Source organism: Calonectris borealis, chromosome 4 (genome assembly GCF_964195595.1).
Source record: "Calonectris borealis chromosome 4, bCalBor7.hap1.2, whole genome shotgun sequence".
NCBI classification, from domain to species: Eukaryota; Metazoa; Chordata; class Aves; order Procellariiformes; family Procellariidae; genus Calonectris; species Calonectris borealis.
In genome coordinates, this window is record NC_134315.1 from 47,090,810 (window position 1) to 47,115,656 (window position 24,847).

The 24,847-nt window shown below is 37.9% G+C and overlaps 1 protein-coding gene across 6 annotated transcripts in view; it reads right to left on the bottom strand.

Moving 5' to 3' along the window:
- Window positions 1-24,847, bottom strand: part of RAPGEF2 (Rap guanine nucleotide exchange factor 2) — a 186,803-nt gene that overhangs the window by 94,424 nt on the left and 67,532 nt on the right. For all 6 annotated transcript variants that reach the window (XM_075149409.1, XM_075149407.1, XM_075149411.1 and 3 more), the window contains exon 4: window positions 12,977-13,060. In XM_075149409.1, the coding sequence (XP_075005510.1) occupies window positions 12,977-13,060 (84 nt within the window). The remainder of the gene's footprint in view (window positions 1-12,976; window positions 13,061-24,847) is intronic.

A 24,847-nucleotide genomic window follows, 5' to 3' on the forward strand; every position in this document is an offset into this window, starting at 1 on the left:
AGCAAATACCCAACACATAATACAGTCTGTTTACTGAGCTGATAAAAAAGCCCAAGCCTTTTATAAAATACCAGAAGAACTTCATGCAAGGGACCACATGCTGGCATGCAAGCTGCCTTGAGGGATCCTAGGTATCAAAGAACCAGTAGCAGCAATCAAAGCTTCAGTGGAAGGGTTGACAGATTATCTTCATCATACAGCTCAATTTTAGTAACTTCTGCTAGACACTGTTCCTTCCAAATTTTGACATTAGACCAGACTTACAATAGAAAGTGAATTTGACTACACAGATTTATCACAAACTATGCAGCCTACATGAGCACTGGCTAGCTAAAATTAAATGTAGAAAGCCTTTATTTGCCAATTTCAATGGACCAGGGATTTGACCATTTTATTCCTTCCCTTACTGTAGTGTGAAATAAGCCTGTAGATATATGACTTCACTTGGGAGCTTAAGGTTAAACCACGTTTTTGTGTTTAAAACACAGTAGATAATTTTACATAATATACACTTCACATTTGGTTGTATCATATTATTCCTTAATAATTTCAATCAAAATTGTCTTATTACATAAAGATAAAATCTTCTCTCCTACCTAAACCATATTAATTTCAACTCCTAAAAATAGCAACTAGTAAGTCAGTGATGCACCTGACAATCCCAGCTTTGCAACTATTTTCTCTAAATCGGTGACGTGCAAGAGAGAATTTCACCAAAGGAAGCTCAGGCAGTTTAAAGTTATCTTTGCAATGGTGGCTGTCAATATGGGATGGAGGGGTTATAACAGTAATTTAGATAGCAGAAGGCTGCCTGGTTAGAATATTGCTGCCTTACCTAAATTCCCCAAAGAACCTTGTTTTGCAACAGTTTTTCCAACACTTTCTTTCCTGCTACCACATAAGCTCTGACTTGAGGTTCCCTGAGTATTAAGCTTCACAGACGCTCTCCTCAGTACCTGTCCTAGCAGCAATTTCACTTCTGGAGTCCTTTTCTATCACAGTTACTTTTATTGCCCATAAAGCTACTGAATGCATGATGTGAATACAAATCTACTTTTAAAAACCCTTAAAGAAACACAAAACAATTTTATTTGCAGGAATCCACTTTACAGTAGCAATTTCAAATGTGGATCATAAAAAAAACAAACCTCTTACAAGGTTAAATATTCTCCCCAAGCAACAGCTCCCTAACTATACTATTCCCTGAAGCAATTGACAAAAAGTCTAATTTCCCGCTTGACTATTCAAAAGCATTATTTCCAAATAAATTCATTAGTACTAAAAAAAAACCACTTTTGGTCACTATGTGTATTAAAAGCAAGTATTTTAATCCACGTATGCCATTTACAACTTCATTTCCATTCTAGTGCATTCTAAAATTGAGTTTACACTGACCGTAGATGACAGTTCCCTTCTCTGACATATCTCATCTTATAACTCGCTATACTCAAAACATACACAGTTGGCTGAAGAACAGATGTATTACAGTTTACAACACGCTGGTTAATAGAACACAAGTTTTAAGTGAAAGCTAAGGGTTTCCATGTTTCCCAAGTTTATACTTTCAGTTTTCATTAAAAAAACCTTTACGATTATAAAACTATAATTAGGGCAGCGGCTAACAAACAGCAACATGAAAATAATTTAAGACCACTGTCTGCATTTCTTCCCCTTCAAATTTATTAGATTTACTAACAACAAAGCACCTCAATTAACTGAAACACATATACAAGCAACACATTCATTTTTATAAGCACTTACGTGTAGAGACAGCCCAAAACTTCCAGGTATTGAGGGTGACTCATTCTATCCTTTCCACTATTATCATGACACTGGAGGACAGAGCAGTTTTCTCCAGACGTGACCCATCCATTTCCCCAGGTCCCCACGCATACTCGTACACGCACACAGATGCTCTTTCCAAAGCTCGCAGGAAAGGCGGCAGCTACTGAAGAGGGAACATTTCCCTCTCAGCATTCAGCCCTCTCCCCTCACCCAGGGGCCTCCACATTCCTGTTTTCACATCAGCCCAGCTCCCAAATGGAAAGTTATTTCTCAGCACTGGAATGTCAATGCATTCATCAAAAGTGATGCAGAATCTGAAGAAAACTCCACTGACGGCGAACACCAAGAAAAGGTTTTTCAGCGAGAAGCCCTTTTCTTCCTTCCTCTTAAAGATCAAAGATCGCTCACAGAAAACCCAATTTCATTGGTGACAACTATTTTTCAAAAAGGACATACAAAACTTTCGTTTTTCCTCCTATCATGTAATCTTAACCTTTATTTCTTTTGATATTCACCACCGTGCATTAGCTTAAAGTAATAATTAACTCACATATGAATCACAAGTCTTAGTGAAACTACATCTAAGTCTCACAAAGAAAGCTCCACAAAGTATGGTCATCTGTATCGTACACATTCTTCAGCACATTTTAAAGTGCAAAATATTGTTATAGTTTTATGTATTTGCAAATGCAGTATTTGGAATAACACTGCTGATTTAGAATAAAGTCTATTTAACAGACATTTCCTTTAAGTCAAAAAGCACACTCCATTTAGACATGTTCTAAAGCAAGGAAAAATACAAGTAACACATTTTCTTGTTTCTCAAGTTCTTAGAATTTTCTATGGTACATTTACGCAAGCAAATAAATTCCATATAAATTTTGCTTTTTAAAAAAAAAAGTTCTCCCAGATACTAAAACTAGGAATGTAATCCATGATTATTGAAATGATTTATGTCAAAACTCTAGCAATCAGATATTCCAAACCTTTCTTCTGAAGTTTTCAAACGGGATGTTCAAAAAAGCCTATGGCTTAAGATCACTGCTGTGCAATATTTGCCAATACAGGACATCTAAAAATATGTGGAGATTAAAGTAAATGTTTTCCCTCCCCCACCATCCCTGAAATTAATCCTTTTCTCTTCTAGACTGTACCTGAACAAACCTGTAAGCACAAGGCTTGAGTTGAGTTCAGTTTCCCAAGCTTTTAACATATTCATAAACCCAGTACCTCCAAACTCTTTTTGTGAAAATTACATTGCTCCAGTCGACATCCACATTTAGGAGAATCACAGAAAACTACCAAAATTAAGTACAGAGGTATTGTGTTAAGCATATTTAGAATTTGAAGTTATGTAATGAAAAATGTCTCCATTTGCTTTTGGGTAGCACCCACCCTGCAAATGCTATTACTACCGTCGCTATTTATATTCAAATGCTCTCTACTGCATTTCCCATTTCCCTCTACCCTTCACTTCTGAAACTTGGAGCACAGAGGAGCCACCGTTCCTCTGGACGATCATTTGCTGCACGTCCCCCCTGCACATGTTGCATGGCACAGTTTCCTCATACCAGCGCCATGACCTCAGCCATGACCAGCAGCTGCTTTCCATCACTGCATCAATTATTCTCTGATGATACAGAAGCAAATATGAGCAGAATGTCTGGTCTCTGACAAATCCCAAAGTCAAATCTTGATGTAATAATCAACAATGCCAAAACACGTTAGATTTAGTTCTAAAGCAAACCAGCCACACTGAATTCCTGAATGAAATATTGTAGAGCAGTAGTTATTTTGAAGTCTAGATGGAAAAAAATGGGGACTATTTTCTATCTGCCGCTTAGGGAGATAGTAAGGGATTCAGTCAAGTGCCTCCTCCTGTATCTTTTTTTATTAAAACACACCACATTTCATTTTGGTATGTCCAGATTAGAATTAAAACATCAGCCCCTGTTAATGGCTTATTTTAACCAAGCTAGGTTTCTCATGAATGTGCTGTGAAACCCAGACCGTTCCTCCACTCAACTCACCCTTGCCAGGGATGAAAAAAAAAGAAAGTTACAATTTAGAAGCATGTATACATGCGCAAGCCATTCCTAAGGGAAGGTTTAAGTGTTCTGACGAAAACTAAATTTGGCATGGCCGTTTTCTGACCCCTCAGAAAAAAAGACAGAGCCCTTCATGCATGCAGAGCAGCTCTAACGTGAACATCCCCAGCAACATCCGCTGGGGATGATGCAAGGAGGGAAAGCAGCAGTGGGTTTCCCCACGCTTAAAGCTGCACACTGGAAACTATGAAAGCAAGGGTTTGTCAACTAAAAGACAGAACATCCTTACCATATAATTTGATCTTCCGTGTAATATAGGCTGACTTTTCTGATTCTCATTCAAATTAGTGCCTGTCTTTTAGAAAAAGTAAGCAAGTATGCGAGTGAAACCCCAAGCTGCTCTTTGACTTGTGTTAAATACTGTTTTTAATTAAAATGTGGCAGTCATACATATCAAAATAATCAATAGATTCACCTTGTTTTTTCATTTAACTTCTTTAATTCTCACAATGTTACGATATTTATAGCACTTTTTCCAGCAAGAGAAATAGCTACTTTACAGAAATGCTTTTCAGTTGAAAGGAAAACCGAGATGCTAGCAACTGGAATATGAGTTGAAGAGGCATTTGCAGACCTGTCACTGTTTGCAAATCCTGGAGACGTGAGCTCACTACATACCATGGATAAGGATGATTAGACTGATGTCTATGTGCCATATGATAGCTTAGATATTTACAGTTTCTGATACAACAGCTCATGTGTCAGGGAAAGGACTCGCAACATCACAGCTAAGTACGTGCCACTTAATAATACTTCGGGGGGGGGTTCCACAAGAGGAAAAAGCCTCAAACATCACTGCAGCTCCTTTGCTCGATCTGGGACCCAAACTACCTGCTGCCTGTGGGGGAAGAGGCATCACGGTGTCACGGGCAATAACCCCGGTGCTGCAGCAGGAGGGTGTAAAGCAGGGAAGAACCCAGCAAGAGAACGCCTGACGACTCACCAGTCTGTGTGAAGGACACTAAAGTTATAGGATAAGCACATTTATAGTATATTAATGCTTTAAATAATTCCTGCTAAAAATGTGTGAAAGTTAATTTGAACTCCAGCTGAAAGTTTTAGTAAACTTCTTCAGTATTTTAAGACGTTCAGTTAGCATCCTTACAGACGACAGCCTATAGTACTTTACCTACGTAATACTCACAGGGATTTTTTTTATTTCTTATGCAAATACAACCCAGATCAGAGGTTGCATTAAACTGGTAATTTATAGCTGACTACTGAAAGCACTTCATAAGAAGTTCCAGAAAACCCAGTGAATAATTTGAAATTAGCTGGCTTCTGGAGGTTTGCTTCCAGAGAAAGTCCCTTCCGTTAACCCCAGAAACATACGCCTTATGATCATCACAGGGTTTTTGTTTTAGTACAGACTACTGTTTTGAAAAGTGTGGTTAATTTTAAAATTTTACCTAATTACAAGACTGAGTATGGTAGTGAGTTTGACTAGTCTACGTAAAAAAAATAAATAAATTGGAAGTTTCAAATTTGTTGATTTTCACTTTAGCTTTTTATGCTGTTACCTTAAAACTAAAGGCAAGCTGAAAAATGGTTAAAAACCCAAGCTGAAAAAGTGTTGCAAAGAATAACTAATTGTTTTGCAAATTTACTGCAAATAAGGGTAGATACTCAGGGCCTTTAGAGCAGCAGGTGATCCTGAATACTTTTCAAACTAGAATACCACTTAGGGTTCTTTATGACCCTTTCATATACACTAAACAAGAGAAATGTGTTTATGAAATTTTCCTGTGAAATTCAAGATCTGTATTTATAAGATACATATACAAATATATAGATAAACAAAACTGGAATGAAGTAGTAGTGGCAACAACAAAATTTAGCTTGTTGCAGCAGTTCAACTTTTCAGTGTCTCTAGTACAGAAAGCTAGAAAGCAGGTACCTCATCAGAACAGCCAGCAGAAAAAAAATCTTTATTTGGAAAAAATCATCCTCATTTTCTTGTTAAATTAGAAGTTCTCATATTATTTTATCTTGGAAAACATTCAAAGATGAAAGTTTCTTTTCTAACCTACTTTTTTTATTACTCCTTTTTTCTAAAATAAATATTTTAATAAATGGTTTGAATAAAGACAGCTTTGCTTATGCTTCATCTTAATGACGTCTGTGTTGCCATGGACATTACTGTGACATGACAAGATCTACATAATTCTTCAAAGAATGAGAAGTAGTGGGAAAACATTACTTAAGAGGCAAGACCTTGTCTGAACACAGTTTGGCTTATTAACATTCATAAAGTTCATTAAAACAGAGGAATATTTTTCCAACCTCACACAGCCTTTAGATGTTAGATCTTAAATGAAGACCATTTTTTTAACCTTGAAAAATACATAGTAAGCTTTTTTAAGTCCCCCTATAGAATTTCATAATTAAGGGATTAGAAATGTCATCTTTTTAAAAAACTAAAAAAACCCCAAACACTCAATTAATAACTTGACATGTCATCTAGGTTTTTAGTAGTAAAATAAGACTATACACATTGACATTTTCCACCCCCACTTATACGCCTAACTCATTCAATACAACCAATTCATTCACATGGAGGGCTAAACACATGACCTCAATAACTAGTTTCCATAAATCTTATTAATACAATGCAGACATATTCAAGATATCTCTGTAATAAGTGCTTTATAACTGTAAATGAATAAACAAACTAGAACAGTGAAATAATAGAATCCAGACTCTCTCAAGTCCATCCTTGGGTCTTTTGTATGGGAAGAGACAGAAGTCTGTAGCTCTAGGATTTAAACCTAGAAACTAGTACAAGGCTTGCATTTGTCAGCTTGTGAGGGCTTTTTGCCTTCTCCCCTAGGATAGAGCATTTCCACCCCTGAAAACCTCCCCCACTGTAAGAGGAATCAGAAATATTTAGGCTCACTTAAAAGTTATTCAGGTCATTTGACACTTTTCTGCTTCTTTGTTACCTTCTCATCTCCTCATTACAAACTTGGAAGAAAGCCTGGTAGCCCCACTACACTAGATTTCTATTTTTATTTTCAAAAGATGCCAGCGTAATAGATTAAGTCCCTTAACATTTTATCAGCTGAGCAAGAACAAACTTCCAGTAGCATTGAAATAATTGTTTTGACGGGAACAACGCCAGACACCACCCAATCTCATGTCCCCTCTACTATTTCCCAACACTTCAGATACTGGCAGCACACTTGGAAGATGACCAATTTCAAACCTCAATGAACTCTTAAATTATTCAGCAGAACAGGAGACGGGTGGAATAAAGCAAAATGTACATAACACCAAACTCATTTAGCTGTAAAAAACATTTTAAGTATTCATATTTAAAAAACTGCACACCAATTTCCGCAAACAGTAAGGACAGTTTCAGATGACATTACTGGTTCAAGTAGCATGTACTCTGCATCACAAACTTTGCTGTAACAGCAGGTGACATGACAAGACAAGGCCCCATTAATTTATGGCTCAGCTAATTCAGCTACTCCTGGAGTTGACTGTGACTGCGTCTAAGTGAGGAAGCCAGATTCAGAGAGCTTGAAACCCTCCCTGCGTGCCCTCCCTGCTAGGCGGCCCTCAGGGAGCTGAGCTTGGGGACAAGCCCACGGCAGCTCCAGCTCCTCCAGCACCTCGCGAGGAAGAAGGCAATGCCACGCATCAGCAAGCTCCAGGCTTCACTGATAGCACTGGCCGTGGTACCAGCTTCAAGGTAGATGGCCAGACCAGGCACTCCCAATAAAATGTTCCCTCTTGTAAGCAAGCTTTTATTTTCTCAAGGAGTTTGAGTCTCAAAAAGTAATTACAGTTACATGCACTGTGATAGTCTAATTTTATGATTGCAGGTAACAATAAACATCTCCACGCAAAAGGACATACACAGTCTTTTAGGTAGATGCAGATGGTACAAAGCAATTAGCATTACTTTCTTGATGTCTATTTGACATCCATTGTGAATAATTCATGGTAGACATACAATCAGTCATGAATGGACTGACATCTCCACTACTTCTTCCAACTTCTTTCTTCAGCTTATGACCTCAGTCTTTCCTAGATTAAACCATAAGATACTCTCCTCCATGCCTCATTTTCAGCTGATGGACTGAAATGCTGACCCAAGGCTTTCAAACCAGACAGAAGACAAGACGGCATTGGGGGTCAGCCCACAATACCATACTCTATACCTTCCCACTAGGTCTTTAGAGTCAGTCATGAGCACGGCTTCAGAACAGCACTGGCTGGATACAGAAATAACAGAGAGGCAAACAGATCATGGGAAAATCCAGCAGCAGCAACTAGCAGCAAAAAAAATAAAGTTTTATATTAAAGAGTGAGAGTTCTGAGGGCAAACTAAATCCAAAGCACACATTTTCAAGTAATTTCTTAAACAGACTTGAAACCATAACCTGGGGAGTTATTTTTCTTTACAAAGATCCAATGTATGGTCTTCGTGTTTCCATCATGATGCTGTAAATCCTTAGCCATAAGCAAAACTCAGAAACAGAGAAAAGCCATAAGCAAAACTCAGAAACAGAGAAAAGCTCAATAAGCTCAGCACAGCTCTTGATCAACTCCCTCTGCAGCTTAAACAACTAAGCCCGCAGCTCCCAAACCCTGAGCCTCCTTCAAATCTGTTGTTCTAAAACTCTCAGTTTCCTGCTCAGGGCAAGAAAATCTCTTTTTAGTCAAATTGAAAATTTATCTTAGTTTAAATATTTGTGTATATTGGTCACTCTCTTTCAGTTAAAATACCAGCTTCGTTCTGTTATCTCGTAAGTTTCAGCCAGCAAAAGCCATTATTAATAAACACTAAGTTGCAAATATATTAGGGTCATATATTGAGAGAAGGATTTTATTGTTGTGATTAAAGCTATCAATATAATTTTATTCACTGAAAAGATCGATCAAACACAGTTCTGTATTCAAAATATAAATGTATCATCAGTCAGATATATGCAAACCACATCAAACAGCATGTCCCAGGCATCACAAAAATTAGGAAGTATGTTTCAGGATACATAAAGCTGTATAAATGCATGTACACAGCCAAGAGCTCTGCTCCAGCACGATTATACTCACACACACTACCTGTCAAAATAAAAAAACCTGCCAAAATCCCTAACAAATTTTCTTCTGAGAGGAGTTACTTTCTTAAGTTAATCAGGACACACTTGGACAAGGACAAATAATTTCTGCACAATTTGAGTTTTGTTATTGCTTTAAACACATTCAAAACAAGTCCATAATTTCTTCAATGGTTCTCCAGTAGAATTTGATATTCTAAAGTTTCCAAAACAAGTTGCTTGATTTAGAGCTTCATGTATTCCAACATTCCATCTTGAACAATTTTTTTTTCATTTTGAATTAAAGACCTGTCAAGTAGCTAGTTACAAGTAGTTTTACAAGTCACTCAGTAAATTATATAACCTTGGCAAAACTGGCAGCTATGCCACTCATTTCAAACTTTTTCAACTAGCAGCTATTTGACCATATATAGTACATTACAAAGCTGCTTATTTTTGGACTGCTATACTATTATTTGTTAGTGGTTTGAGCGGGAAAGCAGAGGGTGGTCATTTCTTACGCTTTTAGACTGCTTGATTTTTTCTTATTATTAAGACATTCTTCTTCCCAACTATATATTATCTGTCTGCCAACCCTAGTCATCGCTCCCTCTCTCCAAAGAATTTTAAATGGTATCTAGCACTAGAAATCAAAGATGTGGAAGGAAAAAAAAACTTTACCTGACAAAATATACAACGAAATGGCATTTCCAGTGTTATCCATCAACCATGGATATGGATGCTATATCTGAAACTAATCCAACTAAATTAGCCAACAGAGGCTTCAAATGCAAATAATACGCTGAGCATATGCATTCAAATGCACTAAGGTACTTCCAAGTTTCAGCTACAAAACTGAAGATAGCACTCCATCCTACTCCTTACAGGCTCAGATGCCAACAGTCACAAAGTTAAGAGTAGGCTGGAATTCAGCACAGGATTGAGAAAACACCTCCAAGACTGCAGGCAGATTTATTCACTAGGGCTAGCCGAACTACCCTAACTATGTCCTTTTACCCTGGCTTGTACAGACATACATTTCAAAAGAGTGAAATCCAACAAAGAATAGCAAATGCTCTTGAAACTCTTGGGGGGAAACATGTATTTTATTTTAAATTTGGCCAGCTAGTGCCCAGCTATCACTCAGTGAGGCCGAGCTCGACAAAGCCAGCAGGAGGGGCAAGGGGGAGCCTGCAGTCTGAGCAGCACCGGCAGCTCCCGAGGTCCCGCTGGATGCGGCCCAGGGAACCTGTGCAAGGGGATTTACTACAGGTGCATGGGGCAGGCTGGGTTAAGCTGTCAAAGAAGAGAGAATAATTTTCTGGTAGAAAAACATGAGGCTTTTGGATGGTGAGATTGGGGGGGACTGGGGGATAGTATGTACTGATCACTCTGAGCTCTGGGAAAAGAAAGTTAGGGAAACGAGAATTTTCTACGTCACTCAGATTTGAGGAGAGGAACATACTTCTTGCTTTCTCAGCTCCATCCCGCTCTCTTACCCACAAGCTTCACATGTTGCAAAATTATTTCCTAGTGGCTTTCTGAATGGGCAAAGATAAAATGGATGAAACTTGGAAAAAACACTAAAATAAACTAAACATGAATTTACAGTATGTTACTCAATTGACAATGTTTTGGCCAAACAAGATCAAAATTAGATGATCTCTACCTGGCAATGTTTAGGTCTCTTCCTATTACCTGACGTCAATGATGCATCAGGACGTGCTCCATTTGCTAAAGCGTAGCAAATTCATCTTAACGTCAATAAGACATGAAGACTCCCAAATTATGCAGTGCTCAAAAAGGCTCTTGAAATTATTACTCCCTGTATGTATAAATAGTCAGTTTAAGCAAACAGTTATCTAGTAATTGCCTTTTGCCCACTTTTGACACTACACTTTAGATTTCAAAATACCGCCCTATCAGTTCTTTTTGGACAGCAGCCTTCTGAGAAGGTCTCGCTCCCTTTTTCCTAGAGCACTGTAAAATTTTACTTTAGTATTGCTGGTAATCAATCTCTTCTACCCAGCCTGTATATCTGAGCAGTTTACTATTTCCTTGAGAGCAATTCACTGGCAGCATAAGTAAAGGTGAAAAACTTAGCTTTCTTCTCAAGCCTTTGCTTTAAAAGAGAGAAAAAAATAAACTTAAAAAAAAAATCACTTATTACCCACCAGTATTCCAAATCAGGAATTTAATCTGGGTGCCCTCTCACTTTTCCCAAGTTTCTTATTCATGGATGAGTCCAAGGCCCAGATATCGCAGCTTACTCATTTACAAAGTAAAAATCCTGATTAGCCTTGTCCTAAATTTAAATACGCCCCTCCTCTATCCTCCTAATAACTATAGCTTCTGAGCACAAAGCCTCTCCCTAGAATGATTCTGGTTTTGCTCTCCAGAAATATTTTCTATCTTATATCATTAAATTAAAGTTTCTTAATTTTGCTTTCACAGATTTATGTTATCTTTGTTAATTAACAAATTGGGAAGCAAATGCGAGAGAGAAGACACCAGCTTTGGCAGCTACTTGACTCCATCCGCAACTATGAAACTTTTTGCAGTGCCAAATTCCACGTTTGAAATTCACCAAGATCTCAGACACTGTCCGAGATGTCATTTCTGAATTTTTCCAGGTGAACAGCCCTTAAATGCCCTGCTTAGAGTCACAGGACCTGTAATTTTCTGTTCATTCTTCCAGGAGGAATCACAAGCTCATTGTTTATCTTATTAAATCTCACCTCTCATCAAGTGTCAAAAAACGTCTGAAGCACAAGTATTGCTGTAATTCAAAGGAACAGAAGATTCTTGCCACAGACTATATACAACCAACCTACATTAATTCAGATATCATATATCCCTTCTCCTGGCATCTAAAGGCAGCTCTTTCTGCCAGCTTTTTTTCTGGCATTGCCTGTTCATGGATGACATATGGGACAATTTTCTTCCATCTGCCAGCAGCAGGGATCCTATAATCTGTTGTTGTGCTACTTTTTACAATAACCAGTTTTGCACCTTTATCATAGACAGTACTGTTCGATGGCACATCAAATATATCATTTTATCAGCAGTGCCTGTCCTCTTACATATGCAAGACACTTGCTTACACCAGGAACATGCCACCATCATCAAAAGGAAGTCCCAAGCCCAGCATTGCTCTCCCATTGAAAGGCAGCTTTGAACATCTAATTGTTCATATGCCAGCCAACAGTAGCTTTCAACTGGTTTCCCACTATTTAAAACTGTAAGGAAGTTTCTAGTGCTTTCATTCTCATCATACCATACAGAGACAGGTTATTCTTTCATTCCGCCTTTCACAAATTTTATTACATGCTATTTACTTCAAAGGAGCCTTTTATAGTAGCCTGAATCAATATGCATATAACCAGCATTTTAAAGTGATTCTGCTCTGCTTCCACTTAAATGATCAAGCTCAGCCACCTTAGCCTAAAATCCTTGCAGTCATTTGCATTTTTTTCCATAGCTCAAAATAATTTAATTTTTACTGTAGCAATGTAAATTTTGAGTGTCTTACACTCAAACTTATCTTTTTCCATGTAAAATATCACTTTTTATTGCAAATTCATTTACATGAAGCACAACCTTAAACAGAAGTAGCAAAACTGGCAGTAACATTATTTGAGTACATGTTAAAACATGCACTGAAGACATGGGCACAGTAAGTAAAGCCTCAGGAAAGCATCATAAGCTCTAGTGCATCCTATGATTGAAAGTCTGATTACTCACAGGAACAGACTACTCGGTACTTCACTCCAGGTTTTTGGTGGTTTTATTTTTAAATTGACAGCATTTGCATGACATTTTGGGTGCTTGTACACTCTCCACAATGATAGGCTTTCAATTCTAGCTATGGGCGTAAAACAACTACCACAGCTAGTAAAGGTAGGAAGAGTGTGCTTATGTGTGTACTTCTGTGTTTCATTAAGCATAAAACATTACCTTTTAATTCTAAAAATTCTCTACGCCTCATGATTTCTGTTTAAAAAACAGAATGCCATGCATTCATAGCTGACATACCTGCTCCTTGGAAGAAACATAGACTCTTTAATGAAGACTGAACCAGACAGCAGGATATACCAACAGGTACCAATATCATCAGGGCTGGAATGAAAAAAAGAGTACATAGTTTAAGACACTTGATTTAAGTTACTCATAGCACTACCAAATTTGCAGTACGAAGAACATCAAAGAGGCAAAAATGCTCAAAATTATGGAAGAAAACCACAGTGCAATCATTTACAAAACAATTCTGTCAAACTATTCTCATTTCCACCTGCAAATATATACATTATTAGAATGCCTCATTTAATTTACTTCACTGTTTAAAAAGCATATATCTATCCATTTGGTAACAGCACAAATCCAATGAAATATAACTGAAAGTAATTAAAATGAAGTCAACCTACAGTAAATATATCGTATTGTGTTCTGTCGAATCCATTACTTCCCTCTTCCTGAAGAGAACTGTAGTATCTTCCCCCCTATAAATAAGGCTTCTTTTCCCAATTCTAGCCACCTCCATCTTCACCCTTTCTTCAAGACAGAAATTTGCCTTTCGCATCAGTCTGCCTTCCCACAAGGTAAGAGAGCATCGGATACATTTGCAGGTGGTAAACCTACATCAGAGTTGTTAATCAACTTCATCTGCTGCTCCTGCTCACCGCCCCTTTCATGTCTCTTCCTGGCACAAGAATAAATTCTCAATAAAAGGGACAAAGAGTTTCTTTTCCCCTCTCTTCATCCTATAAAGGAACTGGATGAGGACTTTGTCATCCAGGCCCCGTTCATTCTACTGTAGATTCAGATCTTGCTCCTTGAGTAATACAAAATCCTTTTCATAGGCTTAGACTTTTCTTGGATAAGTTCAAATAATGTTTAGACAGGAAAATAAAATAGTTTAAGGTTACTAGAAATAGCTGCAGTAGAAATCTTGTGCCATTTCGACAGTCAACACTAAGAACATCTGTACTTTACTTCAGTTTCACCACCCCTACTGCTTCTTCCAAAGAAACTCACTAATTGGATTCAAGTACGCTGATATGAACTGCATGAGCATTCTTATCTGAAAACCATGTCCCTAGTGACACTAAGAGATGCAAATTACTTAATTAATCTGTAGCAACTTCATTTTTTTAAATTACATGTCTCAAGTCCTTAGCAACAATTAGTTCTAACTTCAAGCAAGAACAGCCCACATCTTGTAATGACGATGACAGCATAGTATTAAAACCCAATCTTAAATCTAAGTAGGCTACGTACATGTTAGCAGCGTGTTTTTCATTTGAAGAACTTCAATTCAGGAAGTACCTACACAGCAGGGTCCTCAAAACAAGAGGGCATTTCCTCAGCACTCACTGTATTACGCTTTCCAAAAGGAAAGCTGAAGTTAGAAAAAGAGGGAGGGAGCTGGTCTAGAACAACTGAGAACAAAACAGCTCCATTTCCATTTTGCACTTTATAATAACCATGAGAGAAAGGACAAACGTCAGAAACATGGAGAAGTAACAGAGGAAATTGAGGACACGATCTATGACCACGGACACAAGAAGTGACTAACACGATGCAGCCTATACTTCTTTTCTACCAGCCTATGACCTGACCACCGAAGCCTCACTGATGAGTGAAGACCTAACATCTTCAAAAATGAACGCTTCAGGAAGTACTTCTTTATACTGATTGACAATAGAAAATGAAGCAATAACATGGTGTCACAGCTAAAACAAACCATTTTGATTTACATAGTTGAAGTGCACCAAGCTGCCTTTTCTGAAGTGTGCTTCACACACTTGCCTCTCACATGGACCGGTATTGCCCTGAAACTTGTTAGTCTAGTAAAATCAACATTGTACATAAGTAGAGAGAACCAAGTTAAAGCAGATAAACTCAAGAAAACCACTACTTCAAAAGAAAATATTGTTCTCAAAAGCATAAACATGCACCTGAGCTAAGTCACACATATCTTCAAACACTCTTCCCCCTAAGTGAGTCCTAAGCTGACAGGCACATAGCCAGCATTGCTGTTGAACTGCAAGTCTGTTGGGGTTTTTTTGTTTGTTTGGTTCTGTTTTTTTAATAGGTGCCAGTCTAAATACAAATAATCTGCACTAATTAGCATAGTTGAAAGTTTCTAAAATAGTCATTTTCAGCAATGGCTGTTAGAGTGAGTGATTTCCCAAGTTACTGGGAAGTAACTCTATTAGGATGTCAATGATTATTTTTCCACGTGAAATTATCACATAAGAATTATTGTGGGGGTTTTTTTTCCCCTTTTCCTAAAAATTGGCAGTTTGACTAAGTATAAAAGTGTGGTCTGATAGAAAAGAACCTCATCTGGGGTCACAAGCTCTATGACTTTAAAGCAAAAGTAATCTAGCTCTGTTTATACTTTTACAGGAAGCCATTTCCAAAGATAAATTAATAGAAACAAGAATAATAAAAAAAAAAATGTATTTAAACCAATAGTAAAATATTTTAACTTTTGCAAAATTAGTAATACATAAGCTTTTTTTTTTCCTTCCTTTTGGAGTTGATGAACTATTTTAAATCCTTCTGTCAAACCACCTATTTGTAAGAGGCTTTAGCTATCTTTTCTCATTGGGGATCTTTATCTCCAAAGAGAAAGGCAGCTACTGGCTTTCACAAGCATCAGTCAGTATGTTCAATATTTAAATTCATCTTAATGATACTTTTGAATCTCCCTTCGAATCACTTAAACAGCTGTAATGATTATACATTTAACTGCAGTAGTTTACATTTTTCTTATTTGATCACACACAGCATGACTTTTCACTCAGTTAATCATCCAACTCAGTTTTATCTTTTTTTTTGCCAGTTCGCAGGTTTATCCACCGTCTCTGCAAGTTAGCTCTTCAACAGTTGTTTCTCCTTCTCACTTATCTGTCACGAACATCATACATTATCCACTTTATATATAATCAAAAGAAGCATCTGTTCATTTGACAGCTGAAAGTGCCGATTAAAAAAAAATAAATCAAACTTTAGGAATATCATGTGATTGGGTTTGTTTTCCTTCTGCTTTGATAACTTTTTATTCTTACAGTCATGTTTGAGAATTTCTAAGCTCTAAGGTACTTGCATCATGTTATGCAAACCCAATTCTACTGTACTCAATTCCTTAATTATCTAAACAACAAAAAAAAGGTCAATATTGCTGTGTCACAATAGCAGAAGGTTACTACAGAACATATCTGTATTCAAGGTATCTTCCCCAAAATACGTTGTGTATTCTTTTAAACTTTCATTGCCAGCCAAAACATCATAAATATTTCCAAGACAGTCTTCAAGAGCAAAGAATGCTGATGGATTTTCATTCTCTTCATTCTTACAACTACTACTGTCTTAATATAGTCTTGAACAAAACATCCGAAAAAACCCACACGTACAGCAAATACATTCCTTCCTCCAGAACACACATGCTTCCCTCTAAAAAAACCACACCCAAACGAAAGACTTATCTATTCCTTTCATATAAAAATATATTTAACTCCTGCACTTCTCAACACTTGCTACACTGTCAGTTGTTTAGAATTGAGCCTCAACAAAGCCATTTGGCAGCCAGCTTTTGCTAGACAGTGCTGTTACAAAAAACACGTGCAATTCTTTCATTTTAAGGGGCATTCCTGGGCTTTCCACAATCCTATTCGAACATCAGGTGGCTTTCAATCAAGTTTTCTGTACTATGCTTGACATTTGTTCAACAACAATGCGTTTTGTATACTTCAGGACTTTGCGCCTGTAATGAATGACAGAAGGAACTGTAGAAGAAACCTATACTGAACTACAAAAGCATTTTTTCAAGCCACACAAGGACTCGTGCAAATACCATTTTACCCAATACAGAAGACTCGCATTCGAAAGGTTTCCTTTGCAATTACATTTACACTATGTTTTTAAACATCAAAATTGAATTCTAGAGAATAAATCTAAGCCTAATTATGGAGTTTCCTTTCACTGCTAGAATATTGCCTACCACTGGCAGTCCACAGCAGTATCTAGAAACTGTATTTGTCCTCGTAAGGAGGAGTCCTTAGGAGTCCTTCTTCTGTCAAAGGGACAGCAATAAATCGTGCTAAAAAGGGTTCTTTTGTGGACTGGACACATCCCTGACTGGGCTTGCAGAAGGATATTAAGTAAGCACTTCATCCAGAATTATCTGAAGCAGAATAGATGCTGACGACTTCCCCTCAAAGGCATCCTTAGAGGGAGATTTGGGCTTTTTTTGGTCTGGGGACAGTTGAGGGGAGGGTCCAGTAGCACCTGTCAGTCAAGCTGATGTAGAAAAGACAGACATTTGCTTAGGTAAGATCTTTCCAACGACTAGGTTTGTAAGGGTGCCACTGCTGTCCACCATCACTACCACCACTGAAGCAGCGGCTGTCAGACGCTAGGAGACTGCAAGTGCAGTGAACGATCCACGTCAGGCTGAAAGCAAAGCCCACCCAACCCAGGCAAACAGCACTTCCCCTGCTGAGTTTTGAGTTCTTCTCCCCACCCTCCCTCCAATCCTGCAAGGCTGCATGCACAGCCGAGTGGAAATACTTGAAATCAGAAGTTATTGGCACGTGTTGCACATTTCCAAGCAGGCATTCACAGATCTTTGCAGGCAAGAAATTACTTCACTTGTTGGCCATAAGTGATGGAGTACATTGCTTCAAATACATAAGACCGGTAGGGGCTTCTTTGGGTTGTTTGGTTTTTGCTTGTTTTTTCCAGCTCGTCTACTGTTCTGGATATTCATCTGGATGAAACTCAGGACTGTTAAAGTCATATTGCCTACCGAATGCAGCACAGCTATCCAGTTCCCCAAGTTACAGAAAACAAAATCTATTACCAAGAAAGTAAAATGACACAGGCAATTTATCCTGCAGAGAATCAGAACGAAGTCAACCCAGAAGTCAACACGTTAAGGGGCAGTCAGAAAAACAAAATCAATACCTGTAGTCATTCTGTCCTAGCTATACTAAAGCCAACAAAAGCCCCAGTGAAACCTTGGTGACACAAACTTCCACCCATCCTTTACAGAACCAACACGACTATGGTCAGATTCAAGACATCGGCTCCACTACAACTGTAAGTTGTGACAGAATTAGACTAACGCCCATATGTCCACATGCACTCAAAGCATTTCACTACAGTGCAGAGGAAAGAGCCTAAATCTTAAGAGTAAGAAGCAGAAGAGCAAGAGATCTTTAGCAGAAGATAGGATTTGTATTCTGTGAAAACAACAACAGAAGGACTCAGGTACCAAGATTTAACCTCCTTCTTTTATAAGTACTATGATAGAGCTACCTACTGATCAAGTTTTCAGAATACTCAAGTTCTAGCAGCAACCTTAAAGTGGTGCAAAATTGAAAGCCAATACCAAAACAGTCAATAATAAGCAGACTTTCTCCATAATCTGCACTTAAGTTAGTCATAGAAAATTTAAATAAAACTACTTTAAATCCTGACTCTTGTATTATCGCACTTTTGAGAGCAGGGGATTTCCTGGGGAATCTGTATTTAACTTCCCAGAATGCAAGAGAGTTTGATTTACGGGAACTCGGGAGCTAGAAACGGAAATCCAGAGACTGGATTGCAATGCCTTCCCATTGCGTTTCCCTCCCCAGCTTCCTTGACGTAGTCCTTTTACGCAACTACAACCTGCAGCCAGACAGCACACTTCTCCGCTTTGAAAATGACACAAAAACCTGAGGACAGAACTTTGCAAAGTAACTTCATAGCTGTCACTCTAACTGTTACACAATCACGCAATAGCCTATGACGACATCACCAGGCTGTCACCGCTGATAAGGTTAGACAGTATTTTCAGACTTAAGCCTTCACATTTTCTAACATGTGATTGTTCTTTGAGACCTCAGAGGTACTCAAAGTTCAAAAATCAGGAAGCGTTTATAAATCTCCAGACTGCCGAGATCCAAGAAGTTTGCAGGCTGTCTCAAAATCTTCAGCACTTGTATCAAACTCTTCATGCTGTGAGCTATTTATTCCACTGGAAGGGGCAGCTTCTTACTCCCAGATCCCCAACTAGCCACATATACACTACTTAAAACTGAAGTTTTCTTTTCTAATTATAAATATCTTATTTTGATGTAAAGCAATCTGCAGCAGTTGTACACCAGGTTTGTAACTATAAATCTGAATCAATATCAACAGCATATCAAAGAAATTATGCACAAAAAGTAACTTGTTTCAATACACGTCCCCCACACGTACTGATTCTATAAAGCATCTGTCCACAGTAGCACAGGTGTTCTCATTTTAGCTTTCAGATTTCCTGATCACATAAGATGCTGAAAAACCTTCCAAAATATGCAGCTACAATAAAGATTTAAGTCAACCTGCTGAAAGACCCAATAAATCTCAAATATCTACACCATCTGTAGCGTCTTCCTCTATCCGAACAAGTCCTGATGCATCACTTCAAAACTTCTTCGGAAATAGCTACGTTTTAACAAGAGCAATCCATTTAATTCTCATTCTCCATCAAGATGAGATGTAGCACCACTAAAACCTCTGGAATAATGAATCGTATTCAGCACATGCTTACTTGTGTGCATTTGGTTCAACTGAGATAATGAACAATTATGTACAGTGGCAAGAATTTGCAAGTCTTTGTCATGGCTGCTGTCAAACATGCTTTAATTCTGTCAAATAAGACATCACTTCAGTGCAAAATTCAGCACCTGGACTTGAAAGCACATGCTGAACTGAAGTCTTTGCTGCTCTGCCCACCTTCCGGTCATTGGTTTCTAAGCCATCTCCTTCAAGATAGCACTTGAAAAAAGCTAAGCAGTATGTGGGTCTCAATGGAAACAAGCATGGAAATGGCTCCCACATAATTACTACTTAATATTCCTTTTACAGGAGATGTGTCTATCCTGAGACCTAAACAACAGAGGTGTCATTCTCCCTCCAACACTGGACTGAATGGTCCAGCAACACCAGATGCTGGAAGGACCCCTAACATAAGTCAAACATCAGCATCCAAAAATTATTTTCCAATTCAGAGGTATTTCCCAAGCTACTTCATCAAAAGGTCATGAAAATGGCACGAACAATTTCTTGGTTGTGAAAGAGCTAGTCAGAATTATTCTCTCCATAAATCATTGAAATTCCAACCACTACAGGATTCATTCAAGACTTACATTTAAACTGGATATAGTACCATTCCTACAAGCTATAACATTTTGATAAAAGAACTCATATGACAAACCAAGATGTACCTAGCAGATTACATTTTCATTAAATCATATTCAATGTTGTTGAAAGTTGAATAAATTTCAGAAGGTAAACACCGAGTAATTCAGAACAGACATTGTTCATGCTCCCAGAGCTCTGCTTGAGAAACAAATGAAAATTTGACATGTCAGAACTGGGACCTCTTTCAAGGCATTTAAGCACTACACAAGAAGAAATTAGAAAGAATATTGCTCTGCAAGTTTATGCTCCATAGGATACTGTTTCAGCAGATTAATCTGTCTGTTCCTCTTCGCTCATTTTGGTTATCCTCTGTACACTGAAAGCTATAGGTAGTTTATTGTTTAATTGAATAACCATTGCCACAATTAGACATTAGCCCTGAAGTGCCTTGGGGTGTCAAACGTCTTCAAGTGCAACGATTCTCTCAGGTAGACATCTCATTGCCTGAAGAACCTGCCCACTAGCACTGTACTGTTGTAACACTCAGAATAATCAGAAAACCGTTTACTCACATTGTCAGCACTGTCTATAACCTTCTTTAATAAGCTAGTTAAGCAGCTACCTGACATCTGCCAGAGCATTTTAGATGCTCTTGATGACATTAAGAGATATACCCTAAACACAGAAGTAAAACAGATTGGGTACTTAATGCATCAGCCACACAAAATTTCCAAATAATTTTTTCTTTTTTTTTTTTTTTTTTTTTTTTTTTTAGATTAACACATTAAAGTTACGTTTATTCTTACTCCTAATCTTTACTCTAAATGTAAGAAAAAATCTTATATATATCCAGTCTTAAACATGTCCAGTAATAACACTGATAACTCAGAATTCAGAACTTCTAATTCTCACTAAAAAGTCATCTTAAAGTGCATATTTCAACTGATGTCCATGGTTATCTTTTATTAATGGACACAAGATGAAAACTGATGTCTTGTCTCCTGGTAACAAGAGTGGGAAATAAAGAAGGAACCACAGGAAACAATTCCTCAGTGTACATGAAAATAAATAATCAGAAGCATGTTTTTCTTGAGATTATTTCACTTATTTGTATTCTTTCCCACTTTTGAAATAAAATCAGTAAAATAAAACAGAAAATTCAGTCAAATCAGAGATTATTGCAGTGTCGGTCTAAGACAGCTGATTAAACAGGCAATCAAATACATTATGCAAATATACATATGCAAGCTATTGTCATTGAAGTCTTGGTATTAAACTTGTACAGTGAATTAGCCCTTGATATCAGAAAAGAAATTCCTAAATCATCAGGAAAACAATGACAGAAGTAGTAAAATGAAATGATCTTGCATCCAAAATACTCTAAGGTCAATCCAGACAGACAATTCTACTATTAAATCTTATATCCTTCTAGTATTTCTCCAAAATCAAAACTTTTATTTTCAAAATCACAACAAAAATGTGATAGCCTTTAGTGAAACATTTACAGTAAGGAAGGTGCAAATTAAAATCCCTTCAAAAACCTTCGTCTTCACTCAAAGTAGTCTCAAGATCAGGTCAAACAATAACACAGAAATTTGGAACTGGCTATGCAAAGCCAGATTGTAACATTGATCACTGACACTATTAAGAAGCCTTGATTCAGTCTCTGCTTATACAGAGCCAACTGCCAAGTCCTTGAATGTATTTGTTTTAATGACACATATTGCCTAAGTATTTCCCCACAGAAAATGTTTCCACAACACAATGTATAAATTCAGATTCCTGATTTACTGCAGTGCAGAACTGGCAGTATCCCAATGCTACTTTGGCAATCGTCCGACTATCAGAAGGTGCAATACACCTTTAGGAATACTGTAAGGAGAAGAAAAAAAAAACAGAAGAGACCAGCCCTGCTGCAGCAGTTCTTTGCGTTATTAAATATACTGCTGCATGACTCCCACAGAAACCTATGGATGCACAAGCAGGATAAATATATATTGCCTACAGAGGTCTACCTGAAAATTAGGATGCTGACCCAGAGAGATGCCTCAAACAGACATATTCTGATTTTACTGTTTATTCAGAGCATTTTAAACAATTTCCAAAGTGTCTCATATTTCAATAAACCCAAGAAAGAAATCTTCTATAGGGGCTCTCTGAAGTCAAGAACATTCAGTAAACTAAGACAGTAAACTCAGAAATGTGACCCAAGCCTCCATGAACAGGCACATCCTGTCCAAAAATCAGAAATTCTGATTAAAAGTAAAGGGCATAATTTTACTGATAACTCAGAATATCACTAGTGGAAACATCAGCTTGATCCTCACACACTTCTCTAGCAATTCCTTTCTGTAACGTTTTAGGTTTCAAGTTTTTTATCTATAAGACATAAACATATATAGCTATAGATCACATACACCGTATCTATACAGAATAACTTGGTTTTATGATACCACCATCATAAAACTTCTTGAACACATACAGAACATAAAAGCACTCCTTCATAATACAAATGTATGCATCACAAGACAAATTTCAGTGAGGTGGTCTCTGCAGAGCTGTTCTGTTTAAAAATCATGCACCGATAGCTACAGAAGAAGCTTTTAGCTCATTTTTGCCACACTTCATCGCACAATTAAGTCAGGCTGTGCACGGCAACTTTGGCATCACTTTGTGTTGTTTTGTACACACTGCTTCCATCCTCCTGAGGGTCTTCAGGGCAATACACTATTGTGAAAGAGCCATGAATTTGCTAAATGTCACTTTTATTGCAGGACTTAGTTTGACTCTCAGATTCCCACTTTTAAAAACTACTCATAGATCTATTTCTCACCTGTCCTTGCGCAGAACTCCTGTATATTAACTACATAGGCCTACAGCTGGAAATAAAGCTACAGCTCAGCCATCTAGCTAAGGCACGCCCACATCCAAAATCCCTACCTGACTTTCTGTGCAATGCACGATACCCGGCCAGGTGACAGCACCTCTCCTCCCTGGGACGAGCATCTCCAACTTCCCTGCCCGTCGCTGCCCCGAGCCCATCTCCCCAGCGCCTTCAGGAGGTCCTCGAACACAACCTGCCCCAAAGCTAGGCAAAGCCAACGCCCTCCGGCATTTTTCAAACATTCTGCGCTACCTCATGAGAGAGGCTAACATTTTCATTTAAGAAAACCGTAAGTACTTTAGTAGCAGCCAAAAAGTCATGCTCCTTTATTTCCTTTCCAGATTTCACTCGTTTCGGGCTCCAACGGCTGGGCCAAGCCAGCTCTGGAGAAGGCTGCACGGCTAGCCCAAAACAAGAATTTTGGGTCTTGTGATTTGCCACACTGACGTAACTCGAAAACCTGGCTAAGACTGGATGGTGATATTACAGCTACTGGACCTGAGAATTTGGTGCTAAACATGGAAATATCCAAAAAAAACAGCTGAAATTATGTATCTTAATCCTTTTTGTAGCCTTCTCTGCTTCTCATCCCCTTTTCCCTTCCCCTGCCCTCCCCCCCAACGTAAGCACTACAGTCTTAACACAAGTCGATGTTTTTCATCTCAGACTGTTTGACAAGTGGAGAATGAGGAAAAAAGCAAGACAAAACATAATTGAACAAATATGGCTATTTATTACACGCCCTGCCTACCACAGTAGTTTAGAAACTAAGAGATTGCCGTTTCTTATTTCAGCTGTGGACGTTCTCTGTAGTAATAACTCAATTTTACATGTAACATTTTTTCTCTCCCATTTCCAGTTTCTGTGTATGCCTTCTACTTTTGTTTCACAATAGAGTCCTCTGAAAACACTGAATTTCATTAAGCACAGAAGGCTGCACAACTGAATGACATGAAAGCACACAAACATGTTGACATTGGACAAGAGCTTTTTCCAATCATAGATGTCAACACTAAAATTCAGTTCAAGATGTCCGAGAGATAACTACTCTTCTTTAACACTTGTCTTTCTCTAAGAATCAATGCAATCAAAAACACCAGCATACTACTAAATTGCCACAGACTGAGAAATTTGTTACTGATTAGAGCTTAAATCCAAATACATCTTGCAAACTTCTCAGAAGGGACACGTGGGAGGTAGGAGCATATATATCCTATTGGGCTTTGAGTGAAAGGTTCTCTAAAAAACTAAAACACACTTTACATGGGTTGTGTTTTTCTTCATAATTCTTTAAAAACATTATAAGCACAGCTAAGTTAGTTCCAGGTTCAGTTGCACAGAAACTAAAGAGAATGTGATCACAAAAACATGTTGTGCTACAGCATGGCAATTCAGAAACACATGAGGTTTTATTATCAGTGACTTCAGACAGCAGGTCAGCAGAACTTTTATTTTCTGCCAATCCAGTATCTTTAGAGAAGAAAATAAGGGAAGCTTAAAGACATACAAGACTTCCTTACAGAAAGAATAAGCCAAACACCACTCATGCATACATACAGAAATACCAAACAGCATGGCTGAAAACTATATACAGCCCCTGTACAACTAACGAGGGGAAAAAAGAGGTGCTTCTTTTATTAGGGATATACTCATTTGCTTATAAGCAAAACATCTATTGCCAAAGATTCCTCTCTGCCATCATAGCAAACATTTACATTTTCATCTGAAAAATTTTGTTCAACTGTCAAGAGGTATAGACAAATACCTTACAAATCTGCTAAAATCTTGGTTTCCAAAGAAAATGCTAATTAGAAACTTACTGTTGGAAATGTCAAGAGCGA